Raw genomic sequence first — 26232 nt, forward strand, 5'->3', positions numbered from 1 at the left:
TGTCTGAGAGTAGGAATGTCTGAGAGTAGGAGTCTGAGAGTAGGAGTGTCTGAGAGTAGGAATGTCTGAGAGTAGGAGTGTCTGAGAGTAGGAGTGTCTGAGAGTAGGAGTGTCTGAGAGTAGGAATGTCTGAGAGTAGGAGTCTGAGAGTAGGAGTGTCTGAGAGTAGGAATGTCTGAGAGTAGGAGTGTCTGAGAGTAGGAGTGTCTGAGAATAGGAGTGTCTGGGAGTAGGAGTGTCTGAGAGTAGGAGTGTCTGGGAGTAGGAGTGTCTGAGAGTAGGAGTGTCTGAGAGAAGGAATGTCTGAGAGTAGGAGTGTCTGAGAGAAGGAATGTCTGAGAGTAGGAGTGTCTGAGAGTAGGAATGTCTGAGAGTAGGAGTCTGAGAGTAGGAGTGTCTGAGAGTAGGAATGTCTGAGAGTAGGAGTGTCTGAGAGTAGGAGTGTCTGAGAGTAGGAGTGTCTGGGAGTAGGAGTGTCTGAGAGTAGGAGTGTCTGGGAGTAGGATTGTCTGAGAGTAAGAGTGTCTGGGAGTAGGAGTGTCTGAGAGTAGGAGTGTCTGAGAGAAGGAGTGTCTGAGAGAAGGAGTGTCTGGGAGTAGGAGGCTGAGAGAAGGAGTGTCTGAGAGAAGGAGTGTCTGAGAGGAGTCTGAGAGTAGGAGTGTCTGAGAGTAGGAGTCTGAGAGAAGGAGTGTCTGAGAGTAGGAGTCTGAGAGTAGGAGTGTCTGAGAGTAGGAGTCTGAGAGAAGGAGTGTCTGAGAGTAGGAGTCTGAGAGAAGGAGTGCCTGAGAGTTGGAGTCTGAGAGAAGGAGTGTCTGAGAGTAGGAGTCTGAGAGTAGGAGTGTCTGAGAGTAGGAATGTCTGAGAGTAGGAGTCTGAGAGTTGGAGTGTCTGAGAGTAGGAATGTCTGAGAGTAGGAGTGTCTGAGAGTAGGAGTGTCTGAGAGTAGGAGTGTCTGGGAGTAGGAGTGTCTAGGAGTGTCTGAGAGTAGGAGTGTCTGATAGTTGGAGTGTCTGAGAGAAGGAGTGTCTGAGAGTAAGAGTGTCTGACAGAAGGAATGTCTGAGAGTAGGAGTGTCTGAGAGTAGGAGTCTGAGAGGAGTGTCTGAGAGAAGGAGTGTCTGCGAGTAGGAGTGTCTGAGAGTAGGAGTGTCTGAGAGTAGGAATGTCTGAGAGTAGGAGTCTGAGAGTAGGAGTGTCTGAGAGTAGGAATGTCTGAGAGTAGGAGTGTCTGAGAGTAGGAGTGTCTGAGAGTAGGAGTGTCTGGGAGTAGGAGTGTCTGAGAGTAGGAGTGTCTGGGAGTAGGATTGTCTGAGAGTAAGAGTGTCTGGGAGTAGGAGTCTGAGAGAAGGAGTGTCTGAGAGAAGGAGTGTCTGAGAGTAGGAGTGTCTGGGAGTAGGAGTGTCTAGGAGTGTCTGAGAGTAGGAGTGTCTGATAGTTGGAGTGTCTGAGAGAAGGAGTGTCTGAGAGTAGAAGTGTCTGACAGAAGGAATGTCTGAGAGTAGGAGTGTCTGAGAGTAGGAGTGTCTGAGAGTAGGAATGTCTGAGAGTAGGAGTCTGAGAGTAGGAGTGTCTGAGAGTATGAGTGTCTGAGAGTAGGAGTGTCTGAGAGTAGGAGTGTCTGGGAGTAGGAGTGTCTGAGAGTAGGAGTGTCTGGGAGTAGGATTGTCTGAGAGTAAGAGTGTCTGGGAGTAGGAGTCTGAGAGAAGGAGTGTCTGAGAGAAGGAGTGTCTGAGAGAAGGATTGTCTGAGAGAAGGAGTGTCTGAGAGAAGGAGTGTCTGAGAGAAGGAGTCTGAGAGTAGGAGTGTCTGAGAGTAGGAGTCTGAGAGAAGGAGTGTCTGAGAGAAGGAGTGTCTGAGAGAAGGAGTGTCTGAGAGAAGGAGTCTGAGAGAAGGAGTGTCTGAGAGAAGGAGTGTCTGAGAGAAGGAGTGTCTGAGAGTAGGAGTCTGAGAGAAGGAGTGTCTGAGAGAAGGAGTGTCTGAGAGAAGGAGTCTGAGAGAAGGAGTGTCTGAGAGAAGGAGTGTCTGAGAGAAGGAGTCTGAGAGAAGGAGTGTCTGAGAGAAGGAGTCTGAGAGAAGGAGTGTCTGAGAGAAGGAGTGGCTGAGAGAAGGAGTGTCTGAGAGAAGGAGTGTCTGAGAGTAGGAGTCTGAGAGAAGGAGTGTCTGAGAGTAGGAGTCTGAGAGAAGGAGTGTCTGAGAGAAGGAGTGTCTGAGAGAAGGAGTCTGAGAGTAGGAGTGTCTGAGAGTAGGAGTCTGAGAGAAGGAGTGTCTGAGAGAAGGAGTGTCTGAGAGAAGGAGTGTCTGAGAGAAGGAGTGTCTGAGAGAAAGAGTGTCTGAGAGAAGGAGTCTGAGAGATGGAGTGTCTGAGAGAAGGAGTGTCTGAGAGAAGGAGTGTCTGAGAGAAGGAGTGTCTGAGAGAAGGAGTCTGAGAGAAGGAGTGTCTGAGAGAAGGAGTCTGAGAGAAGGAGTGTCTGAGAGAAGGAGTCTGAGAGAAGGAGTGCTTATTTAGGGTCAGATTTTTATTCCCCCTTTTATTCATTATGATTTAAAAGGTAAAATCTATCATATGTTAGCACTCCAATTTAGAGATGCTTTGTGAATATGGGTCCAGGATTTTACCCAAGTTAGCACAGCAGGAAGGATGCGGACTAAGAGTTGAGTAAGGTAGGAAAGGTTCTTTCTGCGTATCTATTCTGTTGTCTGAATGCGTAATTGAAACACCTGCGGCTAATATTACAATTTCTTTTCAGCATTTCATGATTCTTGATTGCAAATCCTTCTTTCTGGTTTAACAACATTCTACCCCCCACACACTCTCCACTCTACTAATTGTATCTGGCCCTAATGTTGACCTGAACATTACGATCTGTGGTGTTCCTCAGGGGGGATTGTTAGGCCAATTAACATTCTGATCATGGACCTGGCTGTTTCAGTTTAGTTTTCAGTAATTGTATGAAACACTGCAGCAACATGACACATACATTCATACAGGCTCCCATTGTTTACCCAGCTGCAGTACCCTGGTGCTGGGACTCGATAATAACATAATCCATACTGAGATAGCCCTGACTTCCTTAAGCCCTCAGTGCTCCTCGCAGCTCAAGTACTGGGAGTCTATTCAACCCAGACAGCGGGACTTCACACTCATGAACAGAATAGGAAGAACAGAAACAGCAGAATCACAGAACAGCAAATAAGAAAAGGGCTAAAGATAAGCAACCTGGGGCCTCTATCACGTTGGGTTTGTTTTCAGACAAAAATCAATGTCTTTGTGTGCGTTGTACAGGAAAGATGCAGACTACTTCACTGGGCAAGGTCTATGCCCCTGATCCTGATGATTGGGACAACAAGACCTACACCTTAGATGCAAGAGGAATGAAGTAGGTGTTATGTTTGTCTATAAGTAAGAAGACACCGTTGACAACATGTTACAGGAGATCTCTATGTACAGGACAGTTAATCAGTTAAACAGTTATAATATATACAAATAGAGATGGAAGGGATTGGAGGATATCATATAAAAGCAACACCATTTCATACTTGGTCAGCGAGTGCTTATTCAACATGAACATCTGATCCGATGGCCTCAACCCCTAAAGAACGTTCCCTATGTGTTGAAATGATGAAGAAATATAATCAACAGTGATTGCTACTATGCTGAACATGGCAATCATATTCAGAGCAATCGGAGGATGCATTTGTATCCTGTCAACTGGTGGAATTGTGGGGGGAAAAAGATCAAGAATGTTTTCTCCGTGATTGTTTACAATTTAGCATCCATCACAGTCAGGGAGTAAAAGAAAAATCCCAATTGCATATTTTACACATTCCTGTTTCATTCATATGGACTTGAACAAGGAGGAACTACTTGGCCTTGTCCAATAATAGACACTTATTTCCTTATTTATATATATTTTTTAAATATTTTCCATTTGCATGTCGTAATAAATACTACCCAGTCATTCAAGTTTTCCACAACGTTCCTGCCCTACCAACAGGTATTTCACCTTAGACAAGAGTACAGGTCACCTGGCCATCAGACAGAATACCCTAGCGGGCAGCTACTATCTCAGAGTGGGCGTGTCGGATGGGGTGTGGCCGGACGTGGTCTCGGGGGTCACAGTTCACGTGCGGGAGCTGGAGGACCAGGCAATCCATTTGTCAGCCTCCCTGCGTCTCACAGGTAGGCTACAGCAGCGTGACAGTGTCGTTCTAATCTAATCTACAGTCTATGATAGGACCTTGTGTTTTGGTTTATCATGTCACGGTTTAACCTTTATTTAAAGCTTTTTCATCAAACTGTCCCCTTTTCATTTGCGTCATAGCGCCATCCTCAGACAATTTTATTCATTTTTGGTCTAATTCTAATTTCTGGGAAAGGCTTAAAATAATGATTCAAATCCAGGTCATGTGACTTGATTAGCAAAAACACAGGGCCCTCATGATATAGGCTGTGTCTGAAAAGAATACTAGCTGTCAAATCCTTGTTTCCTCTATCCTTATTGTTTCCTCAATTCCTCTCAAAACGCATTGGAGGATAGGACTCAAGGTCTCTCTCTGGACCTCCTCATCCAATGAGCTTGGAGAGGAATTCAGGAAACAAGAACAGAAGAAGTAATAATTTGGCAGCTAGTGAGGTTTTCAGACAGAGCCTTGTTTTTTTTTATGACTACAGTACGTGACTTGACAGGAGAAAGTTTGGGCCAAAAGTTTCTCCCGTCAGGTCACGGGATAAATGAAAGCTTCAGGCCCTAGTCAAGTCATGACCCACTCACAGTTCAGCAACTACATTGATGCTACTGCTGCTGCTGTTACTCCACAGCAGGATTGCTCTATAGGAGAAGATTATCTAACAAAGTTTATGTTGATACCATCTCTGGAGTCTGAACCTGTCAACATGAGTTACTTTGTCCATTTGTTTTCCTTTCTCTCGTTCTCTGTCACTTGTCTTTCCACCCACACCAAGCATCTGTTTTTTTTGTTCTCCTTTTCTTTCGTTCCTTTGTTGGAGAGATATAGAGTGTAGCTTTCAAGAAATGTGTTTGCTTTGAGAAAGACAATAACTGCCAAGTTTTTATGACTGAATAAACTCAGACATTAGAGTGGATGAGGTTGTCAAATGAATTAAGGTGGAATCAGCCAGCGTCTGCTCAGTGAACTTAAACAGGAGAAAGAAGAAGAAATTAGTTCTAAAGTCTCAGGATCTGGAATTGATCCTCCTGAGGCTCCACTGTGAGCTAGCAAACCCAATGGATCCAGGTTGCTTTTTAAGCTTTTCCTAAAGATCAAGGCATTTGACGTTGAATGTGGGTCTCACGGTCTCCCTTACAAGCTGTAAGGCATGTACTTTACCACACATCTATACAACCAATAGTCCCTATCACTTCAAGTAGCAGTGTGTGTCAAACATGTGCTGCCTTTTTCACAAAAACAAATGCAGTTTAATGTCTTGGTCTTGTGGCTCTCTCTGGGCATATCCCAATTGTTAAGGTCAATTTCAAACTGCCAGGTTAGTCCTTGACATTTGAAAATCCATTGTATGAATAGACTACAAGGCTATTAGGCATACTAGGGAATCATTTTCACTTTGTATAGATTAAAGATGACTTTTTCCACCCTCTCCGATATTATTAGAAGAGACGCATAGCTAATGCTTTGACCTCTAAATCTATTTAATAGTGAAGCCGTCAAATGGTTTATACCAGAAACAAAGAGTTTGGTCTCGCTGGAAATAATGAAATAACAGTAAGTAAAATAGTTTCACCTCATGGGTGAGTGAACTGACGTGTAGCCAGCGTATGTCCATCGAGAGGAGTTTTGGAGATGACATTTGATAATAGAACCAAGACTGACAACACTTTGATCCACTCTGCCTGTCAGTGAGTAGTGAACGTTCAGTGAACGTGTGTATGTGTGTCTCTCTCTTTCTGTGTGTGTGTGTGTGTTTTGTGTGTGTTTGTTTTTTATTTCTCCCTTCTGCAGGCATCACTGCCAGGGATTTTATTGAGTCCCAGGTGGACAAGACGAGTCGACAGGATATGTTTAGGGGCTTCCTGTCTGAACACCTGTCCGTCAGCTTAGGCGCCATCAACGTATTCAGCCTGACAGACGTAGGACTGAAGACGCTGGACGTGCGCTTCTCTGTGCACAGCGACAGCTACCTTCGCCCAGAGAAACTACATGGATTCCTTGCGGTGCATAAGAAGAAGGTACGCCTCAAAGTTTTCCCTTCTTGAAGATAGGGATCTTAGCTCATACATCTCTAGGTGCATAGCAGAGCTTGGCGTTCTTGAGATGATTCCTTTATCAGCCAAAAGGTGCATATCCTTTTCATTCATGTTGTTCACACCAACTCTCCCCCTTGTGTGTTCATACCTGTTTCCTCATTCTCTCTCTATCTCTCCCCAACTACTTCCCTCTATCTTTTAAATCAAAGCAAATTAAATGTTATTTGTCACGTGCGCCGAATACAACAGGTGTAGATTTACCGAGAAATGCTAACTTACGAACCCTTTCCCAACAATGCAGTCACTGCAACCCCCCCATCCAGGTCTCTGATCACTACCTTGTTTCCTTTTCTGTCGACCTCTCCTCCAACCCTAGCCACTCAGCCCCTACCCAGATGGTCATGCGTCGTCGCAATCTCTCTCTCTCTCTCTCTCTCTCTCTCTCTCTCTCTCTCTCTCTCTCTCTCTCACTACTCTCTCCTCTTCTATCCGATCATCTCTCCCTTATACTAAATCTGTCTCCCTCCTGTCTCCTGATTCTGCCTCTTCGACCATACTCTCCTCCCTTTCTGCATCCTATGACTCACACTGTCCCCTTTCCTCCCAGCCAGCTTGGCCCTCCCCTCCTGCTACGTGGATGAGTGACTCATTGCGAACATACAGAACAGGGCTGCAGGCAGCTAAGCGAAAATGGAGGAAATCTAAACGTCTGGATGACCTATCATCTTTTTACTCTCTCCTCTCTACCTTCTCTTCTTCTGTATACGCTGCTAAAGCCACTTTCAATCACTCTAAAACTTCTGCTTCTAACCCACCTTCTCTTCCCTCCTTAATCACCCCTCTCCTCCTCCCTCTCTGTCGACGACTTTGTCAACTACTTTGAAAAGAAGGTTGACGACATCCGCTCCTCATTCACTCAGCCTATTAAGTCCACTGGTCCCACTCAAACAGAACTACCCTACTCCTTGACCTCTCTCCCCCCTCTCTCTCCAGATGAAATCCTGCAACTAGTGGAGGTCCAGCCGCCCGACAACCTGCTGCTCGACCCAATCCCCTCTTCCCTTCTCTGGAGACCTTCTCCCATTCCTCACTTCTCTCATCAACTAATCCCTGACCACTGTTTGTGTCCCCTCTGACTTCAAACGGGCCGGAATCCCCTCCTCAAGAAACCAACACTTGAAAACTACAGACCAGTATCCCTTCTTTATTTTCTTTCCAAAACACTTGAGTGTGCTGTCTCTGACCAACCCCCTCACTATCTCTCTCAAAACTATATTCTTGACCCTAAGTAGTCAGGATTCAAGACGGGTCACTCAACTGAGACTTCTCTTCTCTGTGTCACGGAGGCTCTCTGCACTGCCATAGCTGACTCTCTCTCCTCTGTTCTCATCCTCCTAGATCTATCCACTGCTTTTGACACAGTGAGCCATCATATCCTCCTCTCCAACCTCTCAGGGCTGGGCATCTCAGGCTCTGCACACTCTTGGATTGCATTGGGTTAGGGTACAATAAGATCGCTCTTATTGTACCAGGCGACGTGGAGAGGATCTGTGTCTTCACAACACTCTTGCTACTGGTGTCCCCCAGGGCTCGGTTCTAGGCCATCTCCTCATCTTTCTATGCATCAGGTCACTACATTTACATTTAACATTTAAGTCATTTAGCAGACGCTCTTATCCAGAGCGACTTACAAATTGGTGCATTCACCTTATGACATCCAGTGGAACAGTAGTGCATCTAAATCTTTTAAGGGGGAGGGGGGGTGAGAGGGATTACTTTATCCTATCCTAGGTATTCCTTAAAGAGGTGGGGTTTCAGGTGTCTCCGGAAGGTGGTGATTGACTCCTCTGTCCTGGCGTCGTGAGGGAGTTTGTTCCACCATTGGGGGGCCAGAGCAGCGAACAGTTTTGACTGGGCTGAGCAGGAACTGTACTTCCTCAGTGGTAGGGAGGCGAGCAGGCCAGAGGTGGATGAACGCAGTGCCCTTGTTTGGGTGTAGGGCCTGATCAGAGCCTGGAGGTACTGAGGTGCCGTTCCCCTCACAGCTCCGTAGGCAAGCACCATGGTCTTGTAGCGGATGCGAGCTTCAACTGGAAGCCAGTGGAGGGGAGCGGAGGAGCGGGTGACGTGAGAGAACTTGGGAAGGTTGAACACCAGACGGGCTGCGGCGTTCTGGATGAGTTGTAGGGGTTTAATGGCACAGGCAGGGAGCCCAGCCAACAGCGAGTTGCAGTAATCCAGACGGGAGATGACAAGTGCCTGGATTAGGACCTGCGCCGCTTCCTGTGTGAGGCAGGGTCGTACTCTGCGGATGTTGTAGAGCATGAACCTACAGGAACGGGCCACCGCCTTGATGTTAGTTGAGAACGACAGGGTGTTGTCCAGGATCACGCCAAGGTTCTTAGCGCTCTGGGAGGAGGACACAATGGAGTTGTCAACCGTGATGGCGAGATCATGGAACGGGCAGTCCTTCCCGGGAGGAAGAGCAGCTCCGTCTTGCCGAGGTTCAGCTTGAGGTGGTGATCCGTCATCCACACGGATATGTCTGCCAGACATGCAGAGATGCGATTCGCCACCTGGTCATCAGAAGGGGGAAAGGGAGAAGATTAATTGTGTGTCGTCTGCATAGCAATGATAGGAGAGACCATTTGAGGTTATGACAGAGCCAAGTGACTTGGTGTATAGCGAGAATAGGAGAGGGCCTAGAACAGAGCCCTGGGGGACACCAGTGGTGAGAGCACGTGGTGTGGAGACGGATTCTCGCCACGCCACCTGGTAGGAGCGACCTGTCAGGTAGGACGCAATCCAAGCGTGGGCCGCGCCGGAGATGCCCAACTCGGAGAGGGTGGAGAGGAGGATCTGATGGTTCACAGTATCGAAGGCAGCCGATAGGTCTAGAAGGATGAGAGCAGAGGAGAGAGAGTTAGCTTTAGCAGTGCGGAGCGCCTCCGTGATACAGAGAAGAGCAGTCTCAGTTGAATGACTAGTCTTGAAACCTGACTGATTTGGATCAAGAAGGTCATTCTGAGAGAGATAGCGGGAGAGCTGGCCAAGGACGGCACGTTCAAGAGTTTTGGAGAGAAAAGAAAGAAGGGATACTGGTCTGTAGTTGTTGACATCGGAGGGATCGAGTGTAGGTTTTTTCAGAAGGGGTGCAACTCTCGCTCTCTTGAAGACGGAGGGGACGTAGCCAGCGGTCAGGGATGAGTTGATGAGCGAGGTGAGGTAAGGGAGAAGGTCTCCGGAAATGGTCTGGAGAAGAGAGGAGGGGATAGGGTCAAGCGGGCAGGTTGTTGGGCGGCCGGCCGTCACAAGACGCGAGATTTCATCTGGAGAGAGAGGGGAGAAAGAGGTCAGAGCACAGGGTAGGGCAGTGTGAGCAGAACCAGCGGTGTCGTTTGACTTAGCAAACGAGGATCGGATGTCGTCGACCTTCTTTTCAAAATGGTTGACGAAGTCATCTGCAGAGAGGGAGGAGGGGGGAGGGGGAGGAGGATTCAGGAGGGAGGAGAAGGTTGCAAAGAGCTTCCTAGGGTTAGAGGCAGATGCTTGGAATTTAGAGTGGTAGAAAGTGGCTTTAGCAGCAGAGAGAGAAGAGGAAAATGTAGAGAGGAGGGAGTGAAAGGATGCCAGGTCCGCAGGGAGGCGAGTTTTCCTCCATTTCCGCTCGGCTGCCCGGAGCCCTGTTCTGTGAGCTCGCAATGAGTCGTCGAGCCACGGAGCGGGAGGGAGGACCGAGCCGGCCTGGAGGATAGGGGACATAGAGAGTCAAAGGATGCAGAAAGGGAGGAGAGGAGGGTTGAGAAGGCAGAATCAGGAGATAGGTTGGAGAAGGTTTGAGCAGAGGGAAGAGATGATAGGATGGAAGAGGAGAGAGTAGCGGGGGGAGAGAGCGAAGGTTGGGACGGCGCGATACCATCCAGTAGGGGCAGTGTGGGAAGTGTTGGATGAGAGCGAGAGGGAAAAGGATACAAGGTAGTGGTCGGAGACTTGGAGGGGAGTTGCAACGAGGTTAGTGGAAGAACAGCATCTAGTAAAGATGAGGTCGAGCGTATTTCCTGCCTTGTGAGTAGGGGGAAGGTGAGAGGGTGAGGTCAAAAGAGGAGAGGAGTGGAAAGAAGGAGGCAGAGAGGAATGAGTCAAAGGTAGGCGTGGGGAGGTTAAAGTCGCCCAGAACTGTGAGAGGTGAGCCGTCCTCAGGAAAGGAGCTTATCAAGGCATCAAGCTCATTGATGAACTCTCCGAGGGAACCTGGAGGGCGATAAATGATAAGGATGTTAAGCTTGAAAGGGCTGGTAACTGTGACAGCATGGAATTCAAAGGAGGCGATAGACAGATGGGTAAGGGGAGAAAGAGAGAATGACCACTTGGGAGAGATGAGGATCCCGGTGCCACCACCCCGCTGACCAGAAGCTCTCGGGGTGTGCGAGAACACGTGGGCAGACGAAGAGAGAGCAGTAGGAGTAGCAGTGTTGTCTGTGGTGATCCATGTTTCCGTCAGTGCCAAGAAGTCGAGGGACTGGAGGGAGACATAGGCTGAGATGAACTCTGCCTTGTTGGCCGCAGATCGGCAGTTCCAGAGGCTACCGGAGACCTGGAACTCCACGGGGTCGTGCGCGCTGGGACCACCAGATTAGGGTGGCCGCGGCCACGCGGTGTGGAGCGTTTGTATGGTCTGTGCAGAGAGGAGAGAACAGGGATAGACAGACACATAGTTGACAGGCTACACAAGAGGCTACGCTAATGCAAAGGAGATTGGAATGACAAGTGGACTACACGTCTCGAGTGTTCAGGAAGTTAAGCTTACGTAGCAAGAATCTTATTGACTAAAATGATTAAAATGATACAGTACTGCTGAAGTAGGCTAGCTGGCAGAGGCTGCGTTGTTGACTATGTAGGCTAGCTGGCATTGGCTGCGTTGTTGACACTACACTAATCAAGTCGTTCCGTTGAGTGTAATAGTTTCTACTGTGCTGCTATTCGGGGCTAGCTGGCTAGCTAGCAGTGTTGATTACGTTACGTTGCGTTAAAAGAACGACAATAGCTGGCTAGCTAACCTAGGAAATCGCTCTAGACTACACAATTATCTTTGATACAAAGACGGCTATGTAGCTAGCTATGTAGCTAGCTACGATCAAACAAATCAAGCCGTTGTACTGTAATGAAATGAAATGAAAAATGTGATACTACCTGTGGAGCGAAGCGAAATGCGACCGGATTGTTGAGTGCAGAAGTTCTGTTCGGTAGACGTTGGCTAGCTGTTGGCTAGCTAGCAGAGTCTCCTATGTTAAGGACGACATAAAACTACACACTCTAAACTACACAATTATCTTGGATACGAAGACAGCAAAGACAAATATGTAGCTAGCTAACACTACACTAATCAAGTCGTTCAGTTGAGTGTAATAGTTGTGCTGCTAATCGGTAGACGGTGGACTAGCTAACGGTGGACGTTAGCTAGCTGGCTAGCTGCAGGGCAGTGTAGACTGCGTTAGGACGACGAAATACGATAATTACGCAATTATCTATGATACAAAGACGGCTATGTAGCTAGCTAAGAAGAAATTGCTAAGATTAGACAAATCAAACCGTTGTACTATAATGAAATGTAATGAAATGTAATACTACCTGCGGACCGAGTGCAGATGCGACCGCTCGCTCCAACCCGGAAGTAATGGATGATACTAGGCTCCGTCATATCCACAAATGGTCTCTCCTATCATTGCTATGCAGATGACACTCAACCCCCTTCTGACACTCAGGTCGTGACACGCATCTCTGCGTGCTTAGCAGATATCTTGGGCCTAGCAACTCAAGCTCAACCTTGACAGGACAGAGCTGCCCTTCCTCCCCAGGGAAGGCCTGGCCGCTCCAAGACATCTCCATCACAGTGTCCCCATCCCAAAGTACAAAGAACCTTGGTGTGACCCTGGGAACACCCGGTTGTTCTCTGCAAACATCAAAGCAGTGATTCGCTCCTGCAGGTTCATGCTCTACAACAATGGTATTCAAACGTTTTCAGCGGGGACCCTACTTTTTTTGCGACAGAATTTCTAAGGTCTACATGTTTTTCACAAATATTTTTTTGCGACCCTACCACACCCAAAACCTAATGTCACAACCTTAAAATCTGTAACTTTTGATTTTTACATTGAAAGGTTGCTGGATCGAATCCCCGGGGTGACAAGGTAAAAATCTGTCGTTCTGCCCCAGAATGAGACAGTTAACCCACTGTTCCCCGGTAGGCCGTCATTGTAAATAAGAATTTGTTCTTAACTGATTTATCTAGCTAAATAAAGGTTCAAAATAAATCAAACGTTTATATATTGTCCCATGCAATAATCTGTACTGTATTTTTTACATTTTGCAATCCAACTGCAGTTCCACGACTTTGAATACCACTCCTCTACAACATCCGTGGAGTGCGACCCTACCTCACAGAGGAAGCGGCGCAGATCCTAATCCAGGCACTAATCCAGGCAAAATGTTCAATGTTAAAAAATAATACAAATTTGCTAAGAATCACAATGAAAAAAATAACGAGACTATATACTAGGAGTGCCCATATTGAGTCAATGTGAAGAGGTACGAGGTAGTTAGGTAATATGTGCATGTAGGTAGGGGTGACTAGGCAATCAGGATAAATAATAAACAGAGTAGCAGCACTGTATATGAAGAGTGTGAAAGTGTCTCTATGTGTAAGTGTGTGTATGTGTGTGTGGTGTCAATATGTGTGTGAGCGTGTGTAGTCTTAGGTAGTCTACTGTCACGCCCTGACCTGCGATATCTCTTTTTTCTTTATATTTTGGTTAGGTCAGGGTGTGACTAGGGTGGATACACTAGTTTTTGTATTGTCTAGGGTTTTTGTATGTCTAGGGTTTTGTAGGTCTAGGTATTTGTATGTTTATGTTTATGGTGGCCTGATATGGTTCCCAATCATAGGCAGCTGTTTATCGTTGTCTCTGATTGGGGATCATATTTAGGTAGCCATTTCCATTTGGTGTTTGTGGGTTCTTGTCTATGTGTAGTTGCCTGTCAGCACTCATTTGTATAGCATCACGGTTTGTTGTTTTGGTTCGTTTGTTCAGTGTTCATTCTTATAATATAATAAAGAATGTACGCATACCACGCAGCGCCTTGGTCCGATTTATACGACGTACGTGACATTTACAGTATATATATATATAGATGTGTGTGTTGGAGTGTCAGTGTAGAATGTGTGGGTAGAGTCCAGTGAGTGTGCATTTAGCCGGTGTAAAATAAAAGTGTAAATAAAAAGGGGGTTGGCTGCCAAGCAGTTGTCATACCAAGTGGGGATGCAGCCAGTCAAAATGCTCTCAATGGTGCAGATCTATAACGCCTCCTGAGGGGGAAGAGGCGTTGTCGTGTCCTCTTCACGACTGTGTTGGCGTGTTTAGACCATGATAATTCCTTACTGATTTGGACACAGAGGAACTTGAAGCTCTTGACCTGCTCCACTACAGCCCTGTCGATGTGAATGAGGCTGTGCTCAGCCTTCTGTTTCCTGTAGTCCAAGATCAGCTCCTTTGCCTTGCTGACGTTGAGCGAGAGGTTGTTGTCCTGGAATCACACTGCCAGGTCGCTGACCTCCTCCCTATAGGCTGTCTCGTCGTTGGTAATCAGGCCTATCACCGTTGTGTTGTCGGCAAACTTTATGATGGTGTTGGAGTCATGAGCAGCCACACAGTCGTGGTTGAACAGGGAATACAGGAGGGGACTAAGCACGCACCACTGAAGGGTGTTGAGGGTCAGCGTGGCGGTCCTGAGCTTAGTGATGAGCTTGAAAGGGCACTATGGTGTTGAATTCTGAGCTGTACTCAATGAACAACATTCTCACTTTGGTGTTCCTTTTGTCCAGGTGGGAAAGGGCAGTGTGGACTGCAACAGAGATTGTGTCTTCTGTGTTTCTGTTGGGGTGGTGTACGAATTGGAGTGGGTCCAGGGTGTCTGGGATGATGGTGTTGATGTGAGCCATGGCAAGCCTTTCAAATCATTTCATGGCTACAGACATGAGTGCTACGGGGCAATGGTCATTTAGACAGGTTAGCTTGACGTTCTTGGGCACAGGGACTATGGTGGTCTACTTGAAACATGTAGGTATTACAGAATGGGTCAAGGAGAGTTTGAAAATGTCAGTGAAGACACTAGATAGCTGGTCAGCGTTCTGAGTATGTGTTCTAGTAATGCTTCTGGGCGTGCGGCCTTGTGAATGTTAACCTGTTTAAAGGTCTTGCAGGGGCTATAGAGAGCATGATCACACAGTTGTCCAGAACAGCTGGGGCTCTCACAAATGGTTCAGTGTTGCTAGCCTCGAAGTGAGCATAGAAGGCATTTAACTCGTCTTGTAGATTGCGTCACTGGGCAGCTCGCACCTGGGTTTCACTTTGTAATTTGTGATAGTTTGCAAGCCCTGCCACATCCGATGAGCATCAGAGCCGGTGTAGTAGGATTTGATTTTAGTCCTGTGTTGACGCTTTGGCTGCTTGATGGTTCGTCGGAGGGCGTAGTGGGATTTCTTATAAGCATCCAGATTAGTGTCCCACTCCTTGAAAGCATCAGCTCAAGCCTTTAGCTCAGTGTGGATGTTGCTTCTGTTTGGGATATGTACATACGGTCACTGTGGGGATGACGTTGTCAATGCACTTAAACATTTTTTAATATATTTTTATTTATTTAACCTTTATCAAAGCAGTCACCGGCTGATAATTATAATTATGCGGCGTATAATTGGCCCAGCATTGTCCGGGATTGGCCGGAGTAGGCCATTATTGTAAATAAGTATTTGTTCTAAACTGACTTGCCTAGGTAAATAAACTTCTCAATGCCATCGAATGAATCCCGGAAAATACTCCAGTCTGTATCCTAGCATCCGCTTCTTCCCTCCATCCCTCACTCATTCCATCTCCTTCCCTCTTTTCTCTGTCTGTCTTTCTCAAGACCTCAGTCATTTATTGAAAATAAATAGGCCATTTTCCACCCTTGGTTATTTGAATGTAAATATGTCTATATGCAAGGAGTATCAACTTGCCTCCTCACACTCCTTCCTTCCTTCCTTCTCTCCCTTTCTCTTTCACTCTCTTTCCTTAGCTGCAGTCTCTGCTGCGGGTGAATGTGTCCCAGGTACAGGTGGATGAGTGTATGTACACAGACTGCAGGGCGGGTGAGGGTTGCTCCACATACCTCAGCGTCAGTGACACGCCCACCCTGGTGGATGCTGGCAACAAGGCCCTGGTGTCTGTGACAGTGACTTCCTCAGCCGTGTGTGGCTGCACCGCCAGGGACCGTGTCCACCAGGCCTGTTCCTCCTACCCCACAAATCCCTGCTTCAATGGAGGCACCTGCATGGACACCCTCAGCGGGTACAGGTGAGCAGAGAGCAACGACTACAGCAACACACCTCACCTGAGGACCATGTGAACTGGGTTGTGTTTATTAACATTTACATTACATTTAAGTCATTTAGCAGACGCTCTTATCCAGAGCGACTTACAAATTGGTGCATTCACCTTATGACATCCAGTGGAACAGCCACTTTACAATAGTGCATCTAAATCTTTTAAGGGGGGGTGAGAAGGATTACTTTATCCTATCCTAGGTATTCCTTAAAGAGGTGGGGTTTCAGGTGTCTCCGGAAGGTGGTGATTGACTCCGCTGTCCTGGCGTCGTGAGGGAGTTTGTTCCACCATTGGGGGGCCAGAGCAGAGAACAGTTTTGACTGGGCTGAGCGGGAACTGTACTTCCTCAGTGGTAGGGAGGCGAGCAGGCCAGAGGTGGATGAACGCAGTGCCCTTGTTTGGGTGTAGGGCCTGATCAGAGCCTGGAGGTACTGAGGTGCCGTTCCCCTCACAGCTCCGTAGGCAAGCACCATGGTCTTGTAGCGGATGCGAGCTTCAACTGGAAGCCAGTGGAGAGAGCGGAGGAGCGGGGTGACGTGAGAGAACTTGGGAAGGTTGAACACCAGACGGGCTGCGGCGTTCTGGATGAGTTGTAGGGGTTTAATGGCACATGCAGGGAGCCCAGCCAACAGCGAGTTGCAGTAATCCAGACGGGAGATGACAAGTGCCTGGATTAGGACCTGCGCCGCTTCCTGTGTGAGGCAGGGTCGTACTCTGCGGATGTTGTAGAGCATGAACCTACAGGAACGGGCCACCGCCTTGATGTTAGTTGAGAACGACAGGGTGTTGTCCAGGATCACGCCAAGGTTCTTAGCGCTCTGGGAGGAGGACACAATGGAGTTGTCAACCGTGATGGCGAGATCATGGAACGGGCAGTCCTTCCCGGGAGGAAGAGCAGCTCCGTCTTGCCGAGGTTCAGCTTGAGGTGGTGATCCGTCATCCACACTGATATGTCTGCCAGACATGCAGAGATGCGGTCGCCACCTGGTCATCAGAAGGGGGAAAGGAGAAGATTAATTGTGTGTCGTCTGCATAGCAATGATAGGAGAGACCATGTGAGGTTATGACAGAGCCAAGTGACTTGGTGTATAGCGAGAATAGGAGAGGGCCTAGAACAGAGCCCTGGGGGACACCAGTGGTGAGAGCACGTGGTGAGGAGACAGATTCTCGCCACGCCACCTGGTAGGAGCGACCTGTCAGGTAGGACGCAATCCAAGCGTGGGCCGCGCCGGAGATGCCCAACTCGGAGAGGGTGGAGAGGAGGTTCTGATGGTTCACAGTATCGAAGGCAGCCGATAGGTCTAGAAGGATGAGAGCAGAGGAGAGAGAGTTAGCTTTAGCAGTGTGGAGCGCCTCCGTGATACAGAGAAGAGCAGTCTCAGTTGAATGACTAGTCTTGAAACCTGACTGATTTGGATCAAGAAGGTCATTCTGAGAGAGCAGGCGGGAGAGCTGGCCAAGGACGGCACGTTCAAGAGTTTTGGAGAGAAAAGAAAGAAGGGATACTGGTCTGTAGTTGTTGACATCGGAGGGATCGAGTGTAGGTTTTTTCAGAAGGGGTGCAACTCTCGCTCTCTTGAAGACGGAAGGGACGTAGCCAGCGGTCAGGGATGAGTTGATGAGCGAGGTGAGGTAAGGGAGAAGGTCTCCGGAAATGGTCTGGAGAAGAGAGGAGGGGATAGGGTCAAGCGGGCAGGTTGTTGGGTGGCCGGCCGTCACAAGACGCGAGATTTCATCTGAGAGAGAGGGAGAAAGAGGTCAGAGCACAGGGTAGGGCAGTGTGAGCAGAACCAGCGGTGTCGTTTGACTTAGCAAACGAGGATCGGATGTCGTCGACCTTCTTTTCAAAATGGTTGACGAAGTCATCTGCAGAGAGGAGGAGGGGGGAGGGGAGGAGGATTCAGGAGGGAGGAGAAGGTGGCAAAGAGCTTCCTAGGGTTAGAGGCAGATGCTTGGAATTTAGAGTGGTAGAAAGTGGCTTTAGCAGCAGAGACAGAAGAGGAAAATGTAGAGAGGAGGGAGTGAAAGGATGCCAGGTCCGCAGGGAGGCGAGTTTTCCTCCATTTCCGCTCGGCTGCCCGGAGCCCTGTTCTGTGAGCTCGCAATGAGTCGTCGAGCCACGGAGCGGGAGGGGAGGACGGAGCAGGCCTGGAGGATAGGGGACATAGAGAGTCAAAGGATGCAGAAAGGGAGGAGAGGAGGGTTGAGGAGGCAGAATCAGGAGATAGGTTGGAGAAGGTTTGAGCAGAGGGAAGAGATGATAGGATGGAAGAGGAGAGAGTAGTGGGGGAGAGAGAGCGAAGGTTGGGACGGCGCGATACCATCCGAGTAGGGGCAGTGTGGGAAGTGTTGGATGAGAGCGAGAGGGAAAAGGATACAAGGTAGTGGTCGGAGACTTGGAGGGGAGTTGCAATGAGGTTAGTGGAAGAACAGCATCTAGTATTATTATTATGATTAAAATGATACAGTACTGCTGAAGTAGGCTAGCTGGCAGTGGCTGCGTTGTTGACTTTGTAGGCTAGCTGGCAGTGGCTGCGTTGTTGACACTACACTAATCAAGTCGTTCCGTTGAGTGTAATAGTTTCTACAGTGCTGCTATTCGGGGGCTAGCTGGCTAGCTAGCAGTGTTGATTACGTTACGTTGCGTTAAAAGAACGACAATAGCTGGCTAGCTAACCTAGAAAATCGCTCTAGACTACACAATTATCTTTGATACAAAGACGGCTATGTAGCTAGCTATGTAGCTAGCTACGATCAAACAAATCAAACCGTTGTACTGTAATGAAATGAAATGAAAGTGTGATACTACCTGTGGAGCGAAGCGGAATGCGACCGGGTTGTTGAGTGCGGAAGTTCTATTCGGTAGACGTTGGCTAGCTGTTGGCTAGCTAGCAGTGTCTCCTACGTTAAGGACGACAAATAGCTGGCTAGCTAACCTCGGTAAATTAAGATAATCACTCTAAGACTACGCACTCTAAACTACACAATTATCTTGGATACGAAGACAGCAAAGACAACTATGTAGCTAGCTAACACTACACTAATCAAGTCGTTCAGTTGAGTGTAATAGTTTCTACAGTGCTGCTATTCGGTAGACGGTGGACGTTTGCTAGCTGGCTAGCTGCTGGGCAGATAGCAGTGTAGACTACGTTAGGACGACGAAATACGATAATTACGCAATTATCTTTGATACAAAGACGGCTATGTAGCTAGCTAAGAAGAAATTGCTAGGATTAGACAAATCAAACCGTTGTACTATAATGAAATGTGGTGAAATGTAATGAAAAGTTATACTACCTGCGGACCGAAGTGCGGATGCGACCGCTCGCTCCAACCCGGAAGACTGTAAAGGCACATCATAGCTGAAAACAAGATATAGGGCTATTCTGACCATTTTCTTCCAATTTAACTCTACTGAACATGATTGTATCCTGTCTTTATTGTATTTAATTTATTACGCAAGATAAAATATACTTTCATAGGACACAACTAAGAGATGACTGAGACAAGGTGATAGAAATAGTCAAGAGGAAATCTACACACAGATGGTGATGTGGAGAAAATGAGATCCGAATCAGAAATGACACTCGAGCTACCTGGGAAAAAATGTATTTCAGACTAGAATGACAATAAATTAAGGGTTAAAAAAATGTACAGTTCAATGATGAATTACCTCCTAATTAAATGCTAGAGCCTTGAACGCTAAGCATATACAGCAGTCAGAAATCCATAAAACCCAGTACAATTGCCCCATGTGGGCGCATCACAGAGGAAACAGGATGGAGCTAATTTGATGATAAGGATTAATGGTAGGATTTAAGAAATGTAGGCCAGTGAGATTACAACAATAACTACCCACCCCTCTCTTGTAAGTGCTGACAACTTTTCACAATCCCACTTAATACCATTTACATGAACATGTAAAGTGAAGTTTGCCAGACAGACGTGCATACCGAATAACACGTCGGCCTTAAAACCTTAGAACATGAGGGTTACACTCATGGCCTGTGTCCCAAATGGCATCCTTTTCCTTATATAGTGCACTACTTCTGACCAGAGCCCTATGGGCCCTAGGGTGCCATTTGGTGCACAGCCATGCGTTCTCTGTTTTTTATCTGCCACATCAGCTGCAGTCTGCAGTCCTGTGAGAGAAAGTCCTAGCCCTTGTCAGAATATTGATGCTGCTATATAACCCAAGGTGTATTCAGTATGTGCGTAAAAAAAATCCAATTTCGGGCACCATCCCATGTAGAGAGAGCTTAATAGCCAGTCTGAGACATTGCCTTATCAGATAGTGTCAGTCAAAAGGGAGAAACAGAGGAAGAAACATGCTCTGGAGTCTGGATTGGTTTGGCATTGCTCTCTGGAGTCACATGGAAAATGCCTGGGAAGGTATGTGCTTGTGTGTGTGTGCGTGTCTGTAGTGTGTTCTTTTGTCCATGTGGGTATGTGTGTGCTTAAGCACAAACGTGCATGCACTCTTTCTTCCGTATCTGTCTGTGTGTACACACAGTCTTTCCTAGAACCATCCCCCTGTCTCTCTCCAAATGGATCAGTATTCCTGACATGTGTTGGCCCTCTGCAGAATAAACAGAGTTGGAGACGGAGAGAAAAGAGAAAACAGACCCTAACAGTGCACAGCAGAGCCATATGCTCAGAGACGCCGCATGGAAATAGATGGCTGTGACATTCTCTACCAAGCCCAGTTCGCCTCATATCACTTTTCACCAGGGATGTGAGAATATTCTGCTTCTCCCCTGTTTGGATCGAAAGTGTTGTTTTTCTCACTGCATGTATTGAATATCAAGTAATTTATTTGATTAAGATTTATGGCTCGTAGACATGCAGATGCACTAGTGGATGCATTCCATGAAGAAGTGGAGACATTCCATGAAGAAGTGGAGGCATTCCATGAAGAAGTGGAGACATTCCATGAAGAAGTGGAGACATTCCATGAAGAAGAGGAGAGAAGTGGAGACATTCCATGAAGAAGTGGAGACATTCCATGAAGAAGTGGAGACATTCCATGAAGAAGTGGAGACATTCCATGAAGAAGTGGATACATTCCATGAAGAAGTGGAGGCATGTCATGAAGAAGTGGAGACATTCCATGAAGAAGTGGAGACATTCCATGAAGAAGTGGAGACATTCCATGAAGAAGTGGAGACATTCCATGAAGAAGTGGAGACATTCCATGAAGAAGTGGATACATTCCATGAAGAAGTGGAGGCATGTCATGAAGAAGTGGAGACATTCCATGAAGAAGTGGAGACATTCCATGAAGAAGTGGAGACATTCCATGAAGAAGTGGAGGCATTCCATGAAGAAGTGGAGACATGCCATGAAGAAGTGGAGACATTCCATGAAGAAGTGGAGACATTCCATGAAGAAGTGGAGACATGTCGTGAAGAAGTGGAGACATTCCATGAAGAAGTGGAGACATTCCATGAAGAAGTGGATACATTCCATGAAGAAGTGGAGGCATGTCATGAAGAAGTGGAGACATTCCATGAAGAAGTGGAGTCATTCCATGAAGAAGTGGAGACATTCCATGAAGAAGTGGAGACATTCCATGAAGAAGTGGAGACATGTCATGAAGAAGTGGAGGCATTCCATGAAGAAGTGGAGGCAATCCATGAAGAAGTGGAGACATGTCGTGAAGAAGTGGAGACATTCCATGAAGAAGTGGAGGCAATCCATGAAGAAGTGGAGGCAATCCATGAAGAAGTGGAGGCATGCCATGAAGAAGTGGAGACATTCCATGAAGAAGTGGAGACATGTCGTGAAGAAGTGGAGACATTCCATGAAGAAGTGGAGGCAATCCATGAAGAAGTGGAGGCATGCCATGAAGAAGTGGAGGCATGCCATGACGAAGTGGAGGCATGCCATGAAGAAGTGGAGGCATGCCATGAAGAAGTGGAGGCAATCCATGAAGAAGTGGAGGCATGCCATGAAGAAGTGGAGGCATTCCATGAAGAAGTGGAGGCATGTCATGAAGAAGTGGAGGCATTCCATGAAGAAGTGGAGTCATTCCATGAAGAAGTGGAGACATTCCATGAAGAAGTGGAGACATGTCGTGAAGAAGTGGAGGCATTCCATGAAGAAGTGGAGGCATTCCATGAAGAAGTGGAGGCAATCCATGAAGAAGTGGAGGCATTCCATGAAGAAGTGGAGGCATGTCATGAAGAAGTGGAGGCATTCCATGAAGAAGTGGAGACATGTCGTGAAGAAGTGGAGGCATTCCATGAAGAAGTGGAGGCATTCCATGAAGAAGTGGAGGCAATCCATGAAGAAGTGGAGGCATTCCATGAAGAAGTGGAGGCATGTCATGAAGAAGTGGAGGCATTCCATGAAGAAGTGGAGGCAATCCATGAAGAAGTGGAGGCATTCCATGAAGAAGTGGAGGCATTCCATGAAGAAGTGGAGTCATTCCATGAAGAAGTGGAGACATGTAAGAAGTGGAGACATTCCATGAAGAAGTGGAGGCATTCCATGAAGAAGTGGAGACATGTCATGAAGAAGTGGAGGCATTCCATGAAGAAGTGGAGGCATGTCATGAAGAAGTGGAGGCATTCCATGAAGAAGTGGAGGCAATCCATGAAGAAGTGGAGGCATTCCATGAAGAAGTGGAGGCATTCCGTGAAGAAGTGGAGTCATTCCATGAAGAAGTGGAGACATTCCATGAAGAAGTGGAGACATGTCGTGAAGAAGTGGAGACATTCCATGAAGAAGTGGAGGCATTCCATGAAGAAGTGGAGGCAATCCATGAAGAAGTGGAGACATGTCATGAAGAAGTGGAGACATTCCATGAAGAAGTGGAGGCATTCCATGAAGAAGTGGAGGCATTCCATGAAGAAGTGGAGGCATGCCATGAAGACGATCAATTCATTCTGCTTAATTTTGTTCTTCATTCAGTTAGCAATGGTCCATAGAAGCACTATAAGCTGTAATCAAGGCAAAGGAAGGGAAAGGAGAGGTAATCACAAAGAAATCAGTCAGAGTGATTCTGCCTGCATAACACACATGCACGTGCGCGCACGCACACACACACACACGCACGCACACACACACACACACACACACACACACACACACACACACACACACACACACACACACACACACACACACACACACACACACACACAAGACACTCTTGCACACACATACACTGTACTTAAAGGGGTGCAAACTATTGTCATTGTAGTGGTACCCTGCAAGGTGCCAAATAATAACTGAAAGCCACGCCCACACTAGCCACCCCTCCAATGACTGGGTACAAAAATGTACCATTATACTAGATGTCCCCTAAAAGGTACCGAACAGTATCATGTGAGATCTAATGTGTACCTCTGAAGGTACATTATGTATATTTAGATCTTTGTGTACCCCAGGGAAAAATACTGTACCCTAACCATACACTTTTTTCTGAGAGAGTCCGTACACTACACCATGCCATGGAATCTGCACAGCAGAGTAATGGGACTGAAACAAGGAGAGATTTAGAATCAGTGATACTGTAGGGGGCCTAGAAAAGTAGGAATCGTGTTCTTAATCATGCTCGAACAAAGGGATCTGATGTGCTGCTGAGCAGTTGTAAGTTAGAGGAGTTCTACAACCCCTAAACCTATGTTTCGGCTCACAGGCTAAACAATGTTATAAGGATAATAAAATGAATAGAACGATTGAGGGACTTGTGTTTCTATGTAATGCTTTCAATGCAGTATTTAATATGTACTTGATGTGTTTCATGCCTAATGCACAAGTAGCTATTGTATGTAGATGAAAGCCCCGCCTGTCATTTATAAAGATACGTTGCACAGCACTTTACACACAGATATGACAATATAGCCAGCCCCGTCATAATGTTTCAATATGGAAAAATCACTGTTAATGTTCTTTGGGGTGCTTTCTTTCAATGCCACCACAGATGCCAGTGCCCACCGCAGTACGAGGGTCCTGAGTGCCAGCAGACAAGGCGAAGTTTCCTTGGCAACGGCTATGCCTGGTTTCCTCCCATAAGGCCGTGCTTTGATAGCCATCTCTCCCTGGAGTTCATCACAGGGGCTGAGGATGGGCTGCTGCTCTACAGTGGGCCCCTGGCCACCCTGCTTCCCAGAGACCCAGAGGACTACATGGCCATAGGTAGGGTAATGTGTTACCCACTTAGGATTTGAACCCAGGTCATAGAGATCACGTAAGCCCTCTGAGCTAAAGCCTAGGCATTAACTGGGAGCTAACTCAAGTCTTTAGGTCTCAGGCAAAGTTAATCAGCCCTCTAGCGTGGTTTACCAAACCAACTCTGTTACACAAAGGCAAGGATACTGCATCTACCTTCCAGTCCAACCGAGGTGCATGATTTGAATAACAAATGGAATGTGTGGGATATATCCTGCGTTATTCTGATTAATTAGGTTGCTTAGTCATACAGCCCAGACAGAGACAAAACACTCAAACAGTGTAACCTTGTTAATGGGTTCACTTCACTTGTTAATGAAAAGTAGATAATGGTCCGTACCTTTGGGATGAACTGTTCGTTACATATGTACAGTAAATATACAGTTTCATGTAAAGTATATATGTATGCATTGACTATTTGACACTGAACAACATCCCTCCAAGAGCATCAGAAGTGCATCCTACACCACAGTTGAACTTTGACCCTTTAAGTCTGTAGGTGGAATGTCATGGTGATGCTGGTACTGATGACCTTTCTTCTCCTCAGAGCTGATTGGTGGAACACCTAGCCTGAAAATCAACCATGGGTCTGGAACCCTGGTCCTGCAGTTGCCGGGAAATGTGGTTGTGTCCGACAAACGCTGGCACCGTCTAGATGTTAGGAGCAACAGTAAAGTAAGCGAACCATTAAATGGCTGTATTCGCATCCTGAAAACACACATTCTTCCATGTTCTTACCTGTGTGTGTATGTTTGTGTGTGTGCAGAGATTGTTACCTTCCTCTTCTTCTCTTGGGTTTTCAGGAAGTGCGTTTCACCCTGGATCGCTGCTCCAGTGCCATTGTCATGGAGACAGAGGGAGTGGACAGCTGGGCCATGACCGAGGACCGCTCTTCTTGTGAAGTCAGAGGAGTCACGCCCAATAGAGACAGGTACTGTCCTGCTCAGAATCCCACCCCTCTGACATCACACCAATCACACCTGCCAGCCAGTCAAGGCATTGCCGATGGCCAAAATAGTTCCTCTGAAAGGCATTAAAAGATCTACGAACATCTATCCATCTACCATGCATACTCCAATTCTTGTAGTAGCCACTGTGTCATCCAGTGTTGGTTACAATTAAGATAAGGTACTATACAGATGAGTTGACATGAGTGAGTGGTGTGATTCTGGAAGGATGGTTGGACGAAACAAACAAATGGACAGACAGATGAATGGTTTGAATGGACAAGCATTGACAATGACGTGTCTCCTCTTTTCCACAGGTACCTGAATGGGAGTCAGGTGTTGCAGCTGGGTGGTGTCAACGAAAACTTGTCCTATGAGTATCCCCAGCTGCAGCACAAGCACTTCAGTGGATGTCTGCGCAACCTGGTTGTGGATAGTATGGTAAGACACAAAAGTCTAGCGCTCTCCCCTAACACCCCAACAACAACATTTTATTTCTTACATTTTCTCACTCCTTGACCTGTCTAGTTGACTCACTAGGTTTCATTAAGACATGAGCTGAAGAGGAATCTAAATTTGAGCTCAAGGCTAAGCTGGGAGTATCTTCTAAATGCTGATGTCTTTCACTCATCATATTCCCCTTCAAATCAAATTGTATTAATCACATGCGCCGAATACAACAGGTGTAGACCTTGCAGTGAAATGCTTACTTACGAGCCCCTAACCAACAACTCAGTTTTAAAAAACAACATACATTTAAAAAAAGTCAGGTTCTCTTAGTACCTTAATGTCAGACAGGTTATATGTACTAGCGGGATGTATTCTCCTTCGTTATTTTTCTCCTTTATGCCTATGACCTTGTGCATTATTGAGGTTATACTGAAAACCTCATGCCATCTCTCTCTCTCTCTCTCTCTCTCCCTTATTCATTTCTCTCTTGCCCTCATTTTTTAACTTTCTTTCTATTTCTTCCTCTCTCTTCTCTCTCCCCCCACATCTCTCTTTCTCCCTCTCTCTCTCTCCCACTCACCCTCCTTCTCTCACTCCCTCATTCCTTCACCCCCCTGCCTATCTTCCCTCTCTGCTCCAGCTCTATGACCTTGGTTATCCCTCAGAGTCCTCCAGCAGTGCCCCAGGGTGCTCTCTGACTGATGGGAACTGTGTAAACATGGGTGTGCCAGCCTGTGGCGCCAGGGGGCGCTGTAACGGGCAGTGGGACTCCTTCCGCTGCCAGTGTGGGCCCGGTTACACAGGGATCCACTGTGAAGACGGTACGTTCTTAGAGAACATACAGTCGGGTTAGGACAAGTGTTGTCTGTGGTTATCAAAGAGTGTAGAGTGGACTGTATTTCATAGTAGAATCCTAATATGGGAGGTCATTTTTCCCCCCAACACGATCAAAATGCACTGGCTTTGAATTATAGGTTTAACCTGTAATAAGATTCAAGATTCAACTTTTTTTTTTATT

General features: G+C 46.9%; 1 protein-coding gene across 1 annotated transcript in view; it reads left to right on the top strand.

The window, feature by feature from the left end:
- The window catches only part of LOC115108926 (neural-cadherin-like), a 141981-nt gene that overhangs the window by 87920 nt on the left and 27829 nt on the right, over positions 1-26232 (top strand). Inside the window, exons 19-27 of the mRNA XM_065009804.1 lie at positions 3283-3376; positions 3995-4179; positions 5979-6205; positions 15332-15609; positions 23570-23784; positions 24365-24492; positions 24621-24748; positions 25082-25205; positions 25855-26035. Coding sequence (XP_064865876.1) covers positions 3283-3376; positions 3995-4179; positions 5979-6205; positions 15332-15609; positions 23570-23784; positions 24365-24492; positions 24621-24748; positions 25082-25205; positions 25855-26035 — 1560 coding nt within the window. The remainder of the gene's footprint in view (positions 1-3282; positions 3377-3994; positions 4180-5978; positions 6206-15331; positions 15610-23569; positions 23785-24364; positions 24493-24620; positions 24749-25081; positions 25206-25854; positions 26036-26232) is intronic.

The sequence above is a fragment of the Oncorhynchus nerka genome, linkage group LG25 (genome assembly GCF_034236695.1).
Source record: "Oncorhynchus nerka isolate Pitt River linkage group LG25, Oner_Uvic_2.0, whole genome shotgun sequence".
NCBI lineage: Eukaryota > Metazoa > Chordata > Actinopteri > Salmoniformes > Salmonidae > Oncorhynchus > Oncorhynchus nerka.